Source organism: Stegostoma tigrinum, chromosome 26 (genome assembly GCF_030684315.1).
Source record: "Stegostoma tigrinum isolate sSteTig4 chromosome 26, sSteTig4.hap1, whole genome shotgun sequence".
Taxonomy (NCBI): domain Eukaryota; kingdom Metazoa; phylum Chordata; class Chondrichthyes; order Orectolobiformes; family Stegostomatidae; genus Stegostoma; species Stegostoma tigrinum.
This window is the reverse complement of record NC_081379.1, coordinates 30,024,452-30,038,478: the sequence shown is the minus strand read 5'-3', so window position 1 is coordinate 30,038,478 and position 14,027 is coordinate 30,024,452. Positions and strand designations below refer to the sequence as shown.

The following is a 14,027-nucleotide window of genomic DNA, read 5'->3' as shown; positions in this document are numbered from 1 at the left end:
TTTATTTTTGAACTGACACACAATCCATTTTGGAAAAACACTGAGATATCAGCCCACTCAAAGTTCCATACCATTTATTCTATACTTGATTTTTACACCTAATTTGAACTTTAAATATGTGGTTGTGCAGCATAAAACATAGCATAAAGTAGGTAGACTACACTATCCAAAGCTTAGTATTTACCAAAACCCAGTTATCATTCACTTTACATAAACAGAAAACAAATGTAAAACTTCCACATTACTTACTTTCCATTTTAATCCAGCAACTTCATAGAAGTTGTAAAAATCTTCTATTCTGTGGGACAGATATTGATTTTTAAGTACATACATCATTCACACATACATAACCCTAGCAGTCAAGGATTATAAAGAAGATATTCTGGGAAAAAATAATTGTGAAGGAAAGGAATTGTTTTTTAAACAACTGATAATTAAGATGAAACATCTCAATATCCCTCACCCAAGAAACTCTGCATTGCCTTTCTTCAGTGCTTTGAAGACGAGATATTTATTTCTTGCATTCATTCTTGGAGAGTAGAACCTCATTAAGCCGTCAAACTGTTTGAAGGAAATACCATTAGGCCTCTGCAATAAACCACATGTAGTCACCAATTAGACGGTTAAACATCTGTGAAATATTGATTGCTTGTTGAGTTTCTCTGCAAGAACCTGTGTCTCAATGATCATGAAATTCCATGTTAATTACTATTGGACAGCAACAAGCACCAACAAATGGCTTCAGTTTCTGTGACTTATTATTAAAAAGTAATCAGCTCCTGATGGTGATCCATATACCCTGATTTAAAAGCAATTACTTTAAATATAAATTTTCATGAAGTAAGCAAGGTTTGGTCAAGGTTCCCTAAAATGACAGGCACTTAAGGAAATAAAGGAGGGCACCCAATCAAGAAACTGTAACCCAGAAAGAATTTCACATCCCGAGGACTATGTAAAATTCATTATTCAATAAAACAAAATATACACAGAGAAAATATCTTACTGGAACCTTTTGTTTCTAACCAATGAAACATATCTATCTTAATACTTTTTCAAGCTGGAAACCAAATGGGTCACAAGGACTTGCACTAACCTTTCATTACACAATTTTCTATGTTTAGCTTGTGACATGGTGTATATACCAGTGTAGATTGAATTCTCAAAGGCAGATTTTAAAAGTTGAGACTATTTTCTTAGGAGAAGACTGGGTGGAGATTTAATTGAGGTTTTCAGAGTCATGAAGTGACAGAATAGACAGGGAAAACTGTTTCAATTGTGAAATGACTGAGAACAAGAGGACACTGATTTAAAGTAGTTGGCAAAAATAATGTAAGAAGAAGCATTTTCCTGCAGCGAGTAGTTAGGGTTTGGAATGCATGACCTGAGATTGTAGCAGAAGGAGATTCAATTGATGTATTTGAAAGGAGATTACATCGTTATTTGAAAATGGACAGTGTGCTGGGTTATGAGGAGAAGGTAGGAGAATGGCATGAAGCAAAATGCTCATTTAGATAGTTGGTACAGACATCGTGGGCCAAATGACATTTGTGTTTGATGTAATAATTCTGTGATTTGGTGATCATTTCATCAGTCTGCATAAATACAATCTGAAATGAAAGTGAAAGGTAGGGAAGAGACCTGTAAGTTGGTCTTGTGTTATTGAATTTAGTGAATACCATCTGTCCTGATGTCTTAGTATTCTTATTGGGGTGAAACCGGTGGAATGATTTTGTTTAAGCATCTTCCACGTTACATGGAAGGGCTCTAATGGTGCACTGCTGGCGTCCCTAGCTCTGAACTCCCCAAACAGGCCTGAGCTCAAATCCTGCCTGCTCTGGCGGTGTGTAATAGTCCATGTAAACAATCTGATTTTAAAAATAACCTCCACATTACAAAAATTCTGATAGGATGCAATCCTAATTGGTTAAATCAGAATCCAAATACTTCTGTAGAAACTTCAATGATTCATCTTAATTTTTAGCAGGAACAAAGTATACAGCAAATTTCAGACAGAGTACACATCATCATTAAATCACAAATTTTTAAACATAAAACTACACTGCTCAACAAAACCTACAGAAGCGTTTGTGTATTACTCACCCTTTTACTGACCAGAAGGCGGAAGGCATGTTCTATTGCTAATCGTTTGTGTAAAAGCAGTGATTTAAACTTCTTCTTTTCAACATCATTAAATGTGTCAAACACCACGGCAAGAAGCTGAAAAATTGTGACCAAAATACTAGTTAAAAATCTCAAAGCAAATCTGTAAATAAAATTCACAATGTATTAAATTATAATTTTTTAAACTGGGTAAATATTTTTCTAAATTTTTGATTAATATTCAAAAACATACCAGATTCATGATGAAGTAGAGCTCAATGGATAAATACACAATGAAGAATACACAGGACCAACGATTTTTGGAATAAGCTGGCATCATCACATCTGGAAAACTATAGAATTATCTTTTCTAAGAAAAGTAAAATGGAAATCCCTACTTCAATTTGACCGTCATCCCCATCCCCACCACAGTTTGCTCTTTTTCTCTTCCATCATCTGCAGTGACTCATGTTAAAGTTCAATTCTAAAGGAACCAACAGTTACTACTCAGAGACACTAAGAAGCCATTTTGATGTGTCATTCTGGACTGCTGGAACACCATTTCACCACAGAGTATCGCAATCATGTCTGATTCCCCTGACTTCCTAGTAATTTTCTAGTTATTTCCTAGTTAAAAAAATGTCTGGACCTCTCCTGAGGTTTTCTTTCTAGATCTAACTGCAGCATTCCTCATAGTGGAGGTTAGTTTAATCAGCACAAATCAGTGATCTAACCTGAGGCCTTTCCATAGAACTGTTCCGAAGAAGACTCACTGGACTATAAGTGATAATTTTGCTTTCTCTCCACAGATGCTGCCAGGCCTGCTAAGTTTCTCCAGCAATTTCTGTTTTTGTTTCAAATTTCCAGCATCTACAGTTCTTAGTTTTGTTATTGAGGCCTTTCCAGTTTAGCTTGATTCTGCAAGGCTATGCATTTAGCCAATGAACCGAAGAAGCACAGCAATTTTCTTAAACCAAACATAGGTTGTAGAAATGTTTGGATACTTGTTCATGTAATTTCTTCCTCTTCACGTGAGATTCTGCTATGTCAGTTTGACAGGACTATTTCACTGTTATAAAGCACATCCTACATTGCCTCCTTCCTCACCAAACCCAACAGTAAAGGCTACTGGTGTCTCAACATAATATCCTATTGTATTAAATATCAAACAGAATGCTGTAATGATATATGTCACTTTCCCATGTGCTACATAAACACAAGTTATTGTACCAACTACTGATACTAAAAAAAGCTCATTTCACTTTTTAAAGCCCTTTTCCTGCAAGTTACCATTGCTTCAAAGGACTACGCTGTTGTATCTTTAACTAGAATGTTGTGTACACTTACTTAGCTGTAGTTAGGAGAACGAACAAACTGACAAGACTGTCTTCCGGAGTGCTAAAATACTGCAAGTAGAAAATGAAAGCATTGTCAAAATAAACCAACCGTATAATCATTAGCACGAAATGAAAAGAAAATCTTTACATGCTATGTATTTTTCTTACAATTTATGCATTGTATGAAACTGATAAATTATGAAGAATTTACAGTTAAGATTAGGGTGATAATATTTTGAAATTTTTCAGCTAATCATAAGAACCGAAGAAATAGCAGCAGAAGTAGCCATTCAGGCCTTCGAGCCCGCTCTGCCATTCAATGAGATCATGACTAATCCTCTACTCAACACCACTTTCCTGCACTGTTTCCATTTCCCTCGATGCTCTTAACTGATTTCTATCGATTTCAGTATTGAACTACCTTCTTAGTTGCTTGCTGTGCCCGCATGCTTTTTTTAAATGTTTCAATTACAGCTAAATCCCTTTTAAGTTCAACACTTCCCAACCTTTTAGCATTTAAGAAATACATTGTATTATTTTTCTTACAAGGTGGAAACCTCACAATTTATTCTATCTCCTATATTTTGCTCACTTGCAGCATCTCCAAAACCTTTTGTGCGCTCTTCATACGAAGGCAAGGCTTTTCGACATAGGTAAGTTCTGCCTGGTTGTCAAACTGGCCAACAATTGACTGAATTGGCCACCTACCTCTGGTCATCATTGCTGCTGTTAGGAATATTCCTGGCAGCAGGAAAAGTTTGGCTTCTGTCAATGTCTTTCAATGCCATCTGATCAACCCTCCCATTTGCTAATCCATCCCCAAAGGGCTGGTAAAATTACCACCAGTGACAATGTGCACTCTATTTAACACGTTGTGCTAGTGATGTCCCTCATGAAGCTGTGTTGAGGTGTCAAATATTACCTGTATTTACACAATGGAGTCATCTGCACCTGAAGCAAACAATCTGCAAGGGTATGGACCAGGTGCTGGACAGTGTGACTAGGGTAGTTAGCTGATTTCGTCAGTGCAGACACGATGGGTTTCTTTCTGTGCCATAACATTTTATAGCTCAAGCATTACTGTGCATTAACAAGCAGAAATTTCTACTGGAATATTAACTAGACACATACAATGTATGGTAATTAAACAAAAATATAGCCATGAAATATATGACCAACAAACATGTTTAACTAAAGATTGTGAATACTTACTGGGTCCAATGGATTGGCAGAAAACAAATAAAATCCTAGAAAAATAATGAAAAAGTGCATCACATAATAGAAGAAGGCAAATCCCGCAGCTTTAGAAGCATCCTCAGAAAAGAACAAATACACACTCTTTGTTTATTCAAACTTCCTGAAATGTACTCCTTTCCTCATTACTGTTATTTCCAGTTCTGTTTTCTAAGTGCAGCTGCACACAGACTGCAACTTAATTGTTCTAGAACTGACCACGTGTAACAGGCAAGTGGCACAGCTATTTTCACTCTCTCCAGTCTGTGTTACCTGGTGTCCTCCATGCATCTTGAAATGACATTTCAAAGGTTGCAACATTGAGCTCCATTTTGTTGGTAGTTCAGCCAGGCATACAATTTAGCTCAATTGGTTGGATGGCCGGTCTGTGATACAGAGGTTTGCCAACAGCATGGGTTCAATTTTGGCACCAGCTCAGACTACCAGAAAAGCCCCTCCTCTAGCCTGAGGCATGGTGATCATGGTAAACCACAACAGTCATCTCTCTTTGATGGGACAGCAACCCTTATGGTTATCTGGAACTGTGTCAATGTTACCTTTAGTTCTGCCACTACAGTAGCTGGTAGGCCCTACACTATGCCCTAGAGGGCAATAGTTTGGGTACTCCATGCATGCAGTAGATTCTGATATCATTTATGTAATGTGGAGTGATGTCTTAACTCTTCAGGAAGCACATCTCCTCTCCGCGACTAGGGCTGGAACAGTGGATTTAATTATTGTGTTCCACTAAGAAAGTTGACACAGAATTGTGTCCCCTTCCCTGACTATGACCTATTGCCTCAAATCAAGGTGTGGATGGCACTATCAGTGGCCATCAAGGTGACCCACAATTGCCAGCAGCAGACCCTCATGGATTGGAGCAGGTAACCTTGGCAGCGTATAGCAGTTCACCATGCACTGCAGCATCCAGGACGTCCTGTGTATCAGGAATGGGGAGTTCACTGATTTCCCTTTTAAGCAGAAAGAAACATTTTCTACAAGGATGGAAAGTATTTACATAGTCCAGGGACCTATCAACTGCATGCATGCCCAAATCATGTTGAAAATGCCCACTAGCCTGGCAGCAGTGATGATGCTCTCATTTTGAGGCAGTCAGTAAATCCATCTGTCTTTGGGCCACCATGTCAAACCAGAGGGTGACTGCACAGCAAAAAGAGCCATCGATTATACACATGGCTGATGGCTCACTTCCGTGGCCCTATCGTACACGGTCAGTATTCTTACAATATAAGCATTGCTGTAACTAGGTGACTTTATGGAGAAGATGATTGACATCCTGAAATTCTTGGGTAAGGGGGTCCCTTGTGTACATGCCAGGAGCGTCTGAGTTGTGTCTGCCCATTGACAACTTGGTCACGATGATAATGTTATACTCTTCACCAGGTCATTGACAACCATCTCAGGAAAAGGAAGGGGTAAACTAGGAAACTGGTATATCCACAGTTTTGAAGGAATATCTGTGGTCATTTAATCAGCTTTTGATTTCCATGAGTATATCCTTAAAACCCAGCTGTTTAACACTTCCCCATCTCATCACCCATCTGTGATAGGGAATCACATTTTCTTCCTAGACATAATACTGGAGTAAAAGACATCACAAAACTTCACGCTAATGGTAACAGTATGAATGCTGTCGTACTGGACAGCAGATTCCAATGCCATGGACAAACTGGCAATGCAGGTGAGCATAATCTGGAGCACAAATTTCTGTACTGCTGATGCTTAGCCCTTCAATCACTGGTACCTCCAGCCACAGTGGCAACAATGCAAATCTGCATGGCACTGAGGTGATCTTGCATGGCAACTAATGGAGATCATATGATTTCAGTTTGAGAACTTAATGCAGCACTGAGACTCGTAGCTTCTGTCTGTGCTACAACGGAAGCCAAGACACTGACAATTAGGTGCTGCGTGACATTTGGATCTGGATGTATTCTAGATTTAGCCACCACTTCACAATCTCTTATGGTGACAGGAGCACCAAGCATTTACGTGCATGCTCATCAGCTCTCTGCCTGTAACCATCCCTTTGAAGACCTCATCTGAGACCTTTGCAGCAGGATTCATCTGCAGCCATGCCCTCCAGGGAGCAAATTATGGCACAACTGCAAGGACATGTCAGTTGTTTATTGCGAACTGAGCGGAGGTGTTCTGCAAAGCGGTCCCCAAGCTCTGCTTGGTTTCCCCAATGTAGAGGAAGCCACACCGGGTACAATGGATACAGTATACCACATTGGCAGATGTGCAGGTGAACCTCTGCTTAATATGGAAAGTCATCTTGGGGGTGAGGGAGGAGGTGTGGGGGCAAGTGTAGCACTTCCTGCGGTTGCAGGGGCAGGTGCCGGGTGTGGCCCTCTTGTGCCTTGGTTGTATGGAGAGCTAGCACTGTAATTAGTATAATCTGAAAACTAGTTTCACATTCATTGCTTTATTACACATTCAGAGTATATTTAGATAGGGTCTATGTAAAGACAAATCATTGACTAGGTAGGTGAGAGCTTACCCAGGATGGCAAAAATGACCATGAAGAAAAGTAGTAACGATAAAATGTCAATAAAAGGAGGGAGAGACTGGAAAATCTGACGCAAATTTCTGGGAATTCAAAAATACAAAACATAATTAGGACTAACATTTTGCACTTTCTGGTAATTATGTACTAATATTAAATGAGGATTTTCTTAAGAACCAATGAAGGGTCCAGCTAATTTTAAAAAGTTTTGATTTGGCCTTACATTGCTTTTGTTGATAACATATTGGATCATGTAAAGTTTTTATTGATGATGGAAAATACTGTTGTAGTGAGAATTCAAACATTTAAAAAATATTATTCTTTCCATTTAAAACCTCCCCTTCTGCCACAGCCAATCATTTCACAATTATTAATTTGACAAAGCCATATGGCTTCTAGATTCTCACTCCATTTAAGAAGAAGGCAATTATTTTCAGTATTTTCTGGAGTCAAACAATATTTACACTGATGAAGTCTGCTATTTAAACAAAAATAAATTAATTATCATTCTAGTTAATGGTCAATTAATAATTTTCCACTTTGGAACTTAGGCAACATATAAATAATAGATGTAGAATAAAATTTTGACAAAATAATTTGGCTTCACACTAGGTCAAAGCTGCTTACTTGTTATGTTTACTAAGTTTTAGTAACATAATGGAAAGATGGTGTGCTTTCGATACTGTGTGTGCGGCATCCGTCAGTCTTGAGAGACCAAAGATCTGCGCCTGGAGAGTTTTGATTCTGCTGATGATAGCGCAGCACCTGTTGTGGCTGTACAGACCCACATGGGAGTGACAGTCTCTGTTGCAGCAACTGCATTTGAAGACACTCTCCTTCAGTGCTGCTGTGTTGCTGTCTTTCTGTCAAGCGTGCTTTTCCTCAGCGGCAAGCCTCCGTTTCGCCTCTCCTCGCTCCAGCCCTCTGCATAGTTCCCGTCTCCAGCGTGAGTGATTGTTTGCGACGTCTTCCCATCTCTCGACGTCCAGGTCCATTGACTTCATGTCCCTTTTGCAGACATCTTTGAAACGAAGATGAGGTTGTCCTCGTGCTCTCTTGCCGATGGCCAATTCCCTGTACAGCACATCTTTCAGGATCCTCCCGTCCGGCATATGATGTACGTGACCCAACCAGCGGAGGCGGTGTTGTTGGGAGTCGGGTGAAGAGGCTGGGTACCTGGGTGCGGGTGAGCACTTCGGTGTTGGTGACTTGGTCGGTCCACTTGATGTCCAGAACGCGTCTCAGGCTGCGAAGGTGGAAAGCATTGAGACGCCGCTCTGGTCCGGAGTACGGGCTCCAGGTCTCGCTGCCATAAAGCAGTGTGCTGAGGACGCACGCCGTGTAGACTGCAATCTTGGTGTTCGTAGTCAGCTTTTTGTTCTCCCAGGCTCTCTTGGTCAGCCTGGTGAATGTGGAGGCTGCTCGTCCGATCTGCCCGTTGATCTCGGAGTCCAGGGAGAGGCCGTCTGTGATGGTGGAGCTGAGGTATGTGAATTCGTGGACTACCTCCAGCTTTTAGTTGTTGATGGTGATGACAGGGAGGTGCTCAATGCCTTGACCCAGCATGTTGGTCTTCTTCAGGCTAATGGTCAGGCTGAATTCCTGGCAGGCTCTTCAGAGGTTGTCCATAAGGCACTGCAGTTGCTCTTCAGAGTGTGCTGCCAACGCTGCGTCATCTGCAAACAACATGTAAGTACTTCACGAACCCTGGATTTTGCCCTTAGCTGGGACAGACCAAACAGCCTTCCATCCAATCTGGTGTGGAGGTAGACACCATCAGTTGATGTTCCAAACACATGTTTCAGCATGACTGTGAAGAAGACGCCGAACAGGGTGGGGGCAAGCACACAGCCCTGCTTCACACTACTGTGGATGTTGAAAGCCTCCGAAGAGCCATCAAATTGAACGATGCCTTTCATATCCGTGTGAAACGATTGGACTATTCTGAGGAGTCTTGGAGGACAACAATCCTGGTGAGGATTTTGAACAAGCCATCTCTGATCACAAGGTCCACTGCCTTCGTGAGGTCAATGAAAGCGAAGCAGAGTGGTTGTCTTTGCTCTCGGCATCTCTCTTGTAGCTGTCGGAGGGAGAAGATCATGTCGATTGTGGAGCGTTCTGACCTGAAACCGCACTGGGATTCGGGGTATACCCTTTCGGCGATTTAGATAATTCTAACATTATTAAATAGATCCAAGTGCCATTTCCTGAATTCACTCTGACATTAATAATTGAAAATAACTGAAGTTATCAAACTACAGCTACAACCCAAAATGGAACCATGGATGGAAATTTTGCCTCACTGAAGGTGGCAAGGAGGAGAACTAATTGGTGAGTTGGCCCTGAAGAGATCCTTGCCCCATTGATGCCAAGTAAATTATGAGCAAGAAGGTGCAATGGAGGCTTTCTCAACTGACAGCCAATTAAGGCCCTTGACTGGTTAAACAATGGCCTGTTAAGGATCTTAATTGTCACGCTTTCATCTTCCATATGGGTTGGAAAGGTGGTGAATTGACTAGAAATCTGAACTAATTTGCATGCTGGGTTGGAGGGAAGGAGCACCGATTTTGGGCAAATAAGTGGCTTTCAAAAGCCAATGCTCTTCCCTCGCATTCAACTCTCATTTCCCACTTAGCCCGATGATGTGAAAAGATGATAACACACAATTACCTTCTTACTGCTAGACTTCCCAAGGGGTAGACCTCAATCAACATTCTTTTTGACCCAGAAACTGCCATCCTGATTGGCTTGCATCTTCTGGTGACCTGGCACATGAGTGTCAAGGCCTGTGAGAAACTGTGGCCGGAAGCTGCAACTTGAGGCTGAGAAACTCACCTATGATCTATCTATCAGTTTTTAACAAATTATTTGGTAGCCACAGGTTGAGTTCTCTCAGTTAGTAGCCACTTAAAATGCCTGCCCAAAGCTTTGACTAAATAGAACAAAATACGTGAATTTATCTTGGTCTACCTGATTCACTGGCCTACAGCTGCACATAAATTCACCAAAGTCCTTTGGTCTGTAAAGATTTTACACATATATAGATAGACATTCTATTTGCATGCATTTACTGCTATCTGCTTTTGTCATAAAATTCATTCGTATGTAAGTAAAAATCACAATTTGAAACTGTAATTATATCCTGTGGTTTTGTCAATAAATAGATGAGAACAGATGTACGAACTTAAAATGAGAGCTCAATTATGTCTATGTGTCTTGGTCCACCTATCACTCATCCTCTAATCTCCTCTCATCTAAAGGTTGACTAATACAAATTATGCTCAATTATATGAAGACACAGTGAAAGGAATGGCATTAGAATAAAGCACATTCATGATCCACTGACATTCTTATAATTCTGTTGTTCTTAACTGTAATGGCAAAAAGGCACATTTCATCTAAATATTTAAAAATATTATGTCCACGTGAAATTAAGTGATTACTTTTATTTAATTAAATCAAAAGAAACAGAACCCTGAACAGTAAGAATTTTTAGGAAGTGTTAAGATATTGAATGACACAAACCTCATTAGAAATTGTGTGTTCAAACTATCAGTTTAAAGACTTGCATTCTAAATTCTTGCTGGTATTCAGTATCAATTAGCTGATTGATGCGTTTTTGTCATGCCTGGTATTTATGGAATTCTTGACAAAAAAGAAATCTGATTGCTGTAAATTTACCTTCTCACTGCTCCACAATATCTGCAGTCTACCAGAAAGATTGGCCGCAACGCTCGAGTTACCCGGACGTGTGAGGTTTGCCTGATTAATACCACAATAACTTCTATAAACTGGACAAACAAAACTGCACTCTGCAGAAATACCAGAAAGGGAACAGGTTAAATTTCTTTGTGTGTTAAAATTACTTAGTAAATAACTTCATCTAAAATGGAACAAATGATGTCTTCACAAAACAAGCTCCATTTCCCAGAGTTTGAACGTAGTGACATACATGATAAAGTATACATTGGAAGTGAATTCTTTTGAGGGAAGGATTAAATGTAGGAGCTAAGGAGAGGTTATCCTGTAACTGCAGGCCTTGAATTTCTTTGTGAATAAACCTAATCATCTTCTGAAGGTATGATAGGAAAATGGAGTAACATGATAGAAATTCAGGGACATAGGGTCAGATGTTGCTTCTTAATTGCACCATGTGAATGATATTTTAATGTTGCATGCCATTAACAAATTTCTAAATAAAAACCCATCAAATTGTAGAGAAATGATATGCGATAAACAGATTGCTGAGTGATTTGTGTCTTTCTGGTGTTAGGGACGACAGAGCCAATAAACATTCATTTTTGATGCAACATCATGTCCCATTCTCCACTGAACTTAGTAGCATTTGGGATGTTGATAGCGTTATTCATTTTTACGAATGACTCTTCCTTTTGTTTAGCATTTAACGTCATGATGGGTCTTGACATAAACATGCTTTTTGGCTCTCATATGACCCTTGAACTTGGGGTCTATGAACAGACCAGCAAAACTGTGGCATTTCATTGCTGCACGTAGAGAACGGTTCCTATTACGTTTTATTCTATTCTGTTTCGGAAGTCTTTCTGTTCCATTATTGACATGCACACTCCTACTCATATTGGAAAACAATTATTTTCAGGACAAAAGTTCCACATTCAAACAATGGTTACTCATTCAAATACAAACTAGACTGATTTATTTCTGGAATATAACATTTTAGGGAAAAGGTGTATGAATCACCAAATGTAGCATGTTTAGGGGGTAAAAGTGACTTTTAACTTATTCATAAAGTTCTGCATACAGAATACTGTGGCTCTAAGTTTTCAGGATGGTTTATTCAAAATTATCAGAAGGTATGAAACATCTATTCAAACATTTTATCAGGCAAAGATGTGTTTTTTTTTGATAGAAATAATAAATAATATGGTATTTATTTAACTACACCCACAAACACCGTATTTTTAACCCCCCCCCCCCGCATGTTAACATACAGCGAAATGACTTTCTAGTCAACCTGGCTAACTGAACACCGCTAAAGAAAAATGACAAAAAGCTTTATTATGTAATGGTTAGGATCTCCAATCTGAAAATGTAACGGAGACAGATTCAATAATGGCTTTCAAAACAGTAATTTATAAATATATGGCAAGGAAAAGTTTGAAGGACTACAAAGAAAAGGTGAGAAACATGGGAATAGCTGAGGTGCTTTTGCAGAGGGTTGGTACCGCACAGGGCAACATAACCCCAGTTTTCAAGAGAGGAGAGTGACAACAGAGAACTGCATGGCAAACCGATCCGTAATCATAAAACTCGAAGAGGCGGAGGTTATGTGGACAAAATGGATCTATTAGCAGAAAAATCAGTAACTGGTGGCATATATTTAAAATAATTGGTAGAATGATCAGGGGAAATTCAGGAAGATTTTCTTTTTCTCTTGCGCTGAGGGCATGGGGTTCAGAATTCATTTCCTGAATGGTTTGTAAAAGCAGAAACCATCCTTGCATTTAAAAAAACAGCTGGACATGCAGTTGAGGTGCATTAACTTTACAGGGCTATGGACCAAGTGTTAAAAAGTGAGATTAGACTTCAGAGCTCTTTTTTGGCCTGCACAAGACACTGAAGGCCTTCTTCTGTGCTTCAGTTTTTCCTTTGTTTCTACTACCCAGGAGTTTCAGTACAATGGTATATAAGTCTTAATGCAATTACATAGGAATACGTTATACTACTCTAATTTATTACATAATGTTGTCCTTATTTCTCACAGCCACAAAATACAAAAAAAAACTTACTTTCAACATTGTTCTTTTGTGTCTAATAAAGGTTTGAAAGCCCAACCACCTCATCTTCATACCAAGTTCAAACACCACTGTGACAAGTGCGAACAACTCCAGTGTGGCATGCACCTAAACAAGTTTAAAATAAAACCAATATCAGTTTAAAAATCAAGTAGCAATTTCTTAATAGAGAGAACATAATGGGGAGACTTCAGGTCGCTAATAGATATTATTATAATTGTGCAGTTTGGTGTGTTTTCGTGTTCTGGTATGGAACTGGACTCCCATTTCACTTTGCAGCAAATTCTCATGCTGAACATGATGTTATGCACATAAAATCAAAAGAAGCTGCTAAGTACAGCCAATCCAAAATACAGGAAGTACTTTCCGATAAATGCAAACACCAGAGAAACACTGTTACACTAAACATGGGACAACATGACTATTCTAACAACAGGATAGGGAAGCATCGAGAAACTATTTGACAGGATCCCTCATTATTGCTTTAAAGTAAAAATGAAAGACACAAAATTACAGGATACCCTATGGCATGAATCGCTTATTTGACATCCCAGACAACAAGAGAGTGTTCAAGGGAGTCAGGACTGGTACAATATGTGATTACTTGGATAAAAAAGGACATATTGGGTGCATCCAACATGATTTCAGAAAAAGATCATGCTTTATAAATCAAACTTTATTTTATAAAGAACTTCCAAAGTTCATGGATGATAGAAGTTTAGCAGAAAATGATTCATATCTTCCAGCGAGTGGTAAGGGCTCTCATCTTGTAGGTTCTAGAGGTTAATGTCCATTAGGAACAATGAAGTCATAAAACAGGCTGATCAGCAGATTAAATAAGTCTCAGATAGCAAACCAAATAGTACAACGCATGGATTAAATTTAAAATTTACATTTTAATCATTTTACAGAAAGTGAAGTAAAGACTGTAACACATACATGCAATTAAGATAGAAGCTGAAAAAATTTTTTTTAAAAATTAGAAGATTTTTAAAAATGATGTTATGAGGAAATTACACTCCCAACTTGTATTATCAACTTTTCAGAATCAGA

The 14,027-nt window shown here is 39.1% G+C and overlaps 1 protein-coding gene across 1 annotated transcript in view; it reads right to left on the bottom strand.

Moving 5' to 3' along the window:
- The window catches only part of tpcn1 (two pore segment channel 1), a 111,188-nt gene that overhangs the window by 51,569 nt on the left and 45,592 nt on the right, over positions 1-14,027 (bottom strand). The window contains exons 4-12 of the mRNA XM_048556682.2: positions 12,969-13,082; positions 10,882-11,012; positions 7,195-7,283; positions 4,650-4,684; positions 3,448-3,506; positions 2,354-2,453; positions 2,101-2,217; positions 464-588; positions 250-298 (exon numbers count right to left, since the gene is read on the bottom strand). Of these exons, the coding sequence (XP_048412639.1) occupies positions 250-298; positions 464-588; positions 2,101-2,217; positions 2,354-2,453; positions 3,448-3,506; positions 4,650-4,684; positions 7,195-7,283; positions 10,882-11,012; positions 12,969-13,082 (819 nt within the window). The remainder of the gene's footprint in view (positions 1-249; positions 299-463; positions 589-2,100; positions 2,218-2,353; positions 2,454-3,447; positions 3,507-4,649; positions 4,685-7,194; positions 7,284-10,881; positions 11,013-12,968; positions 13,083-14,027) is intronic.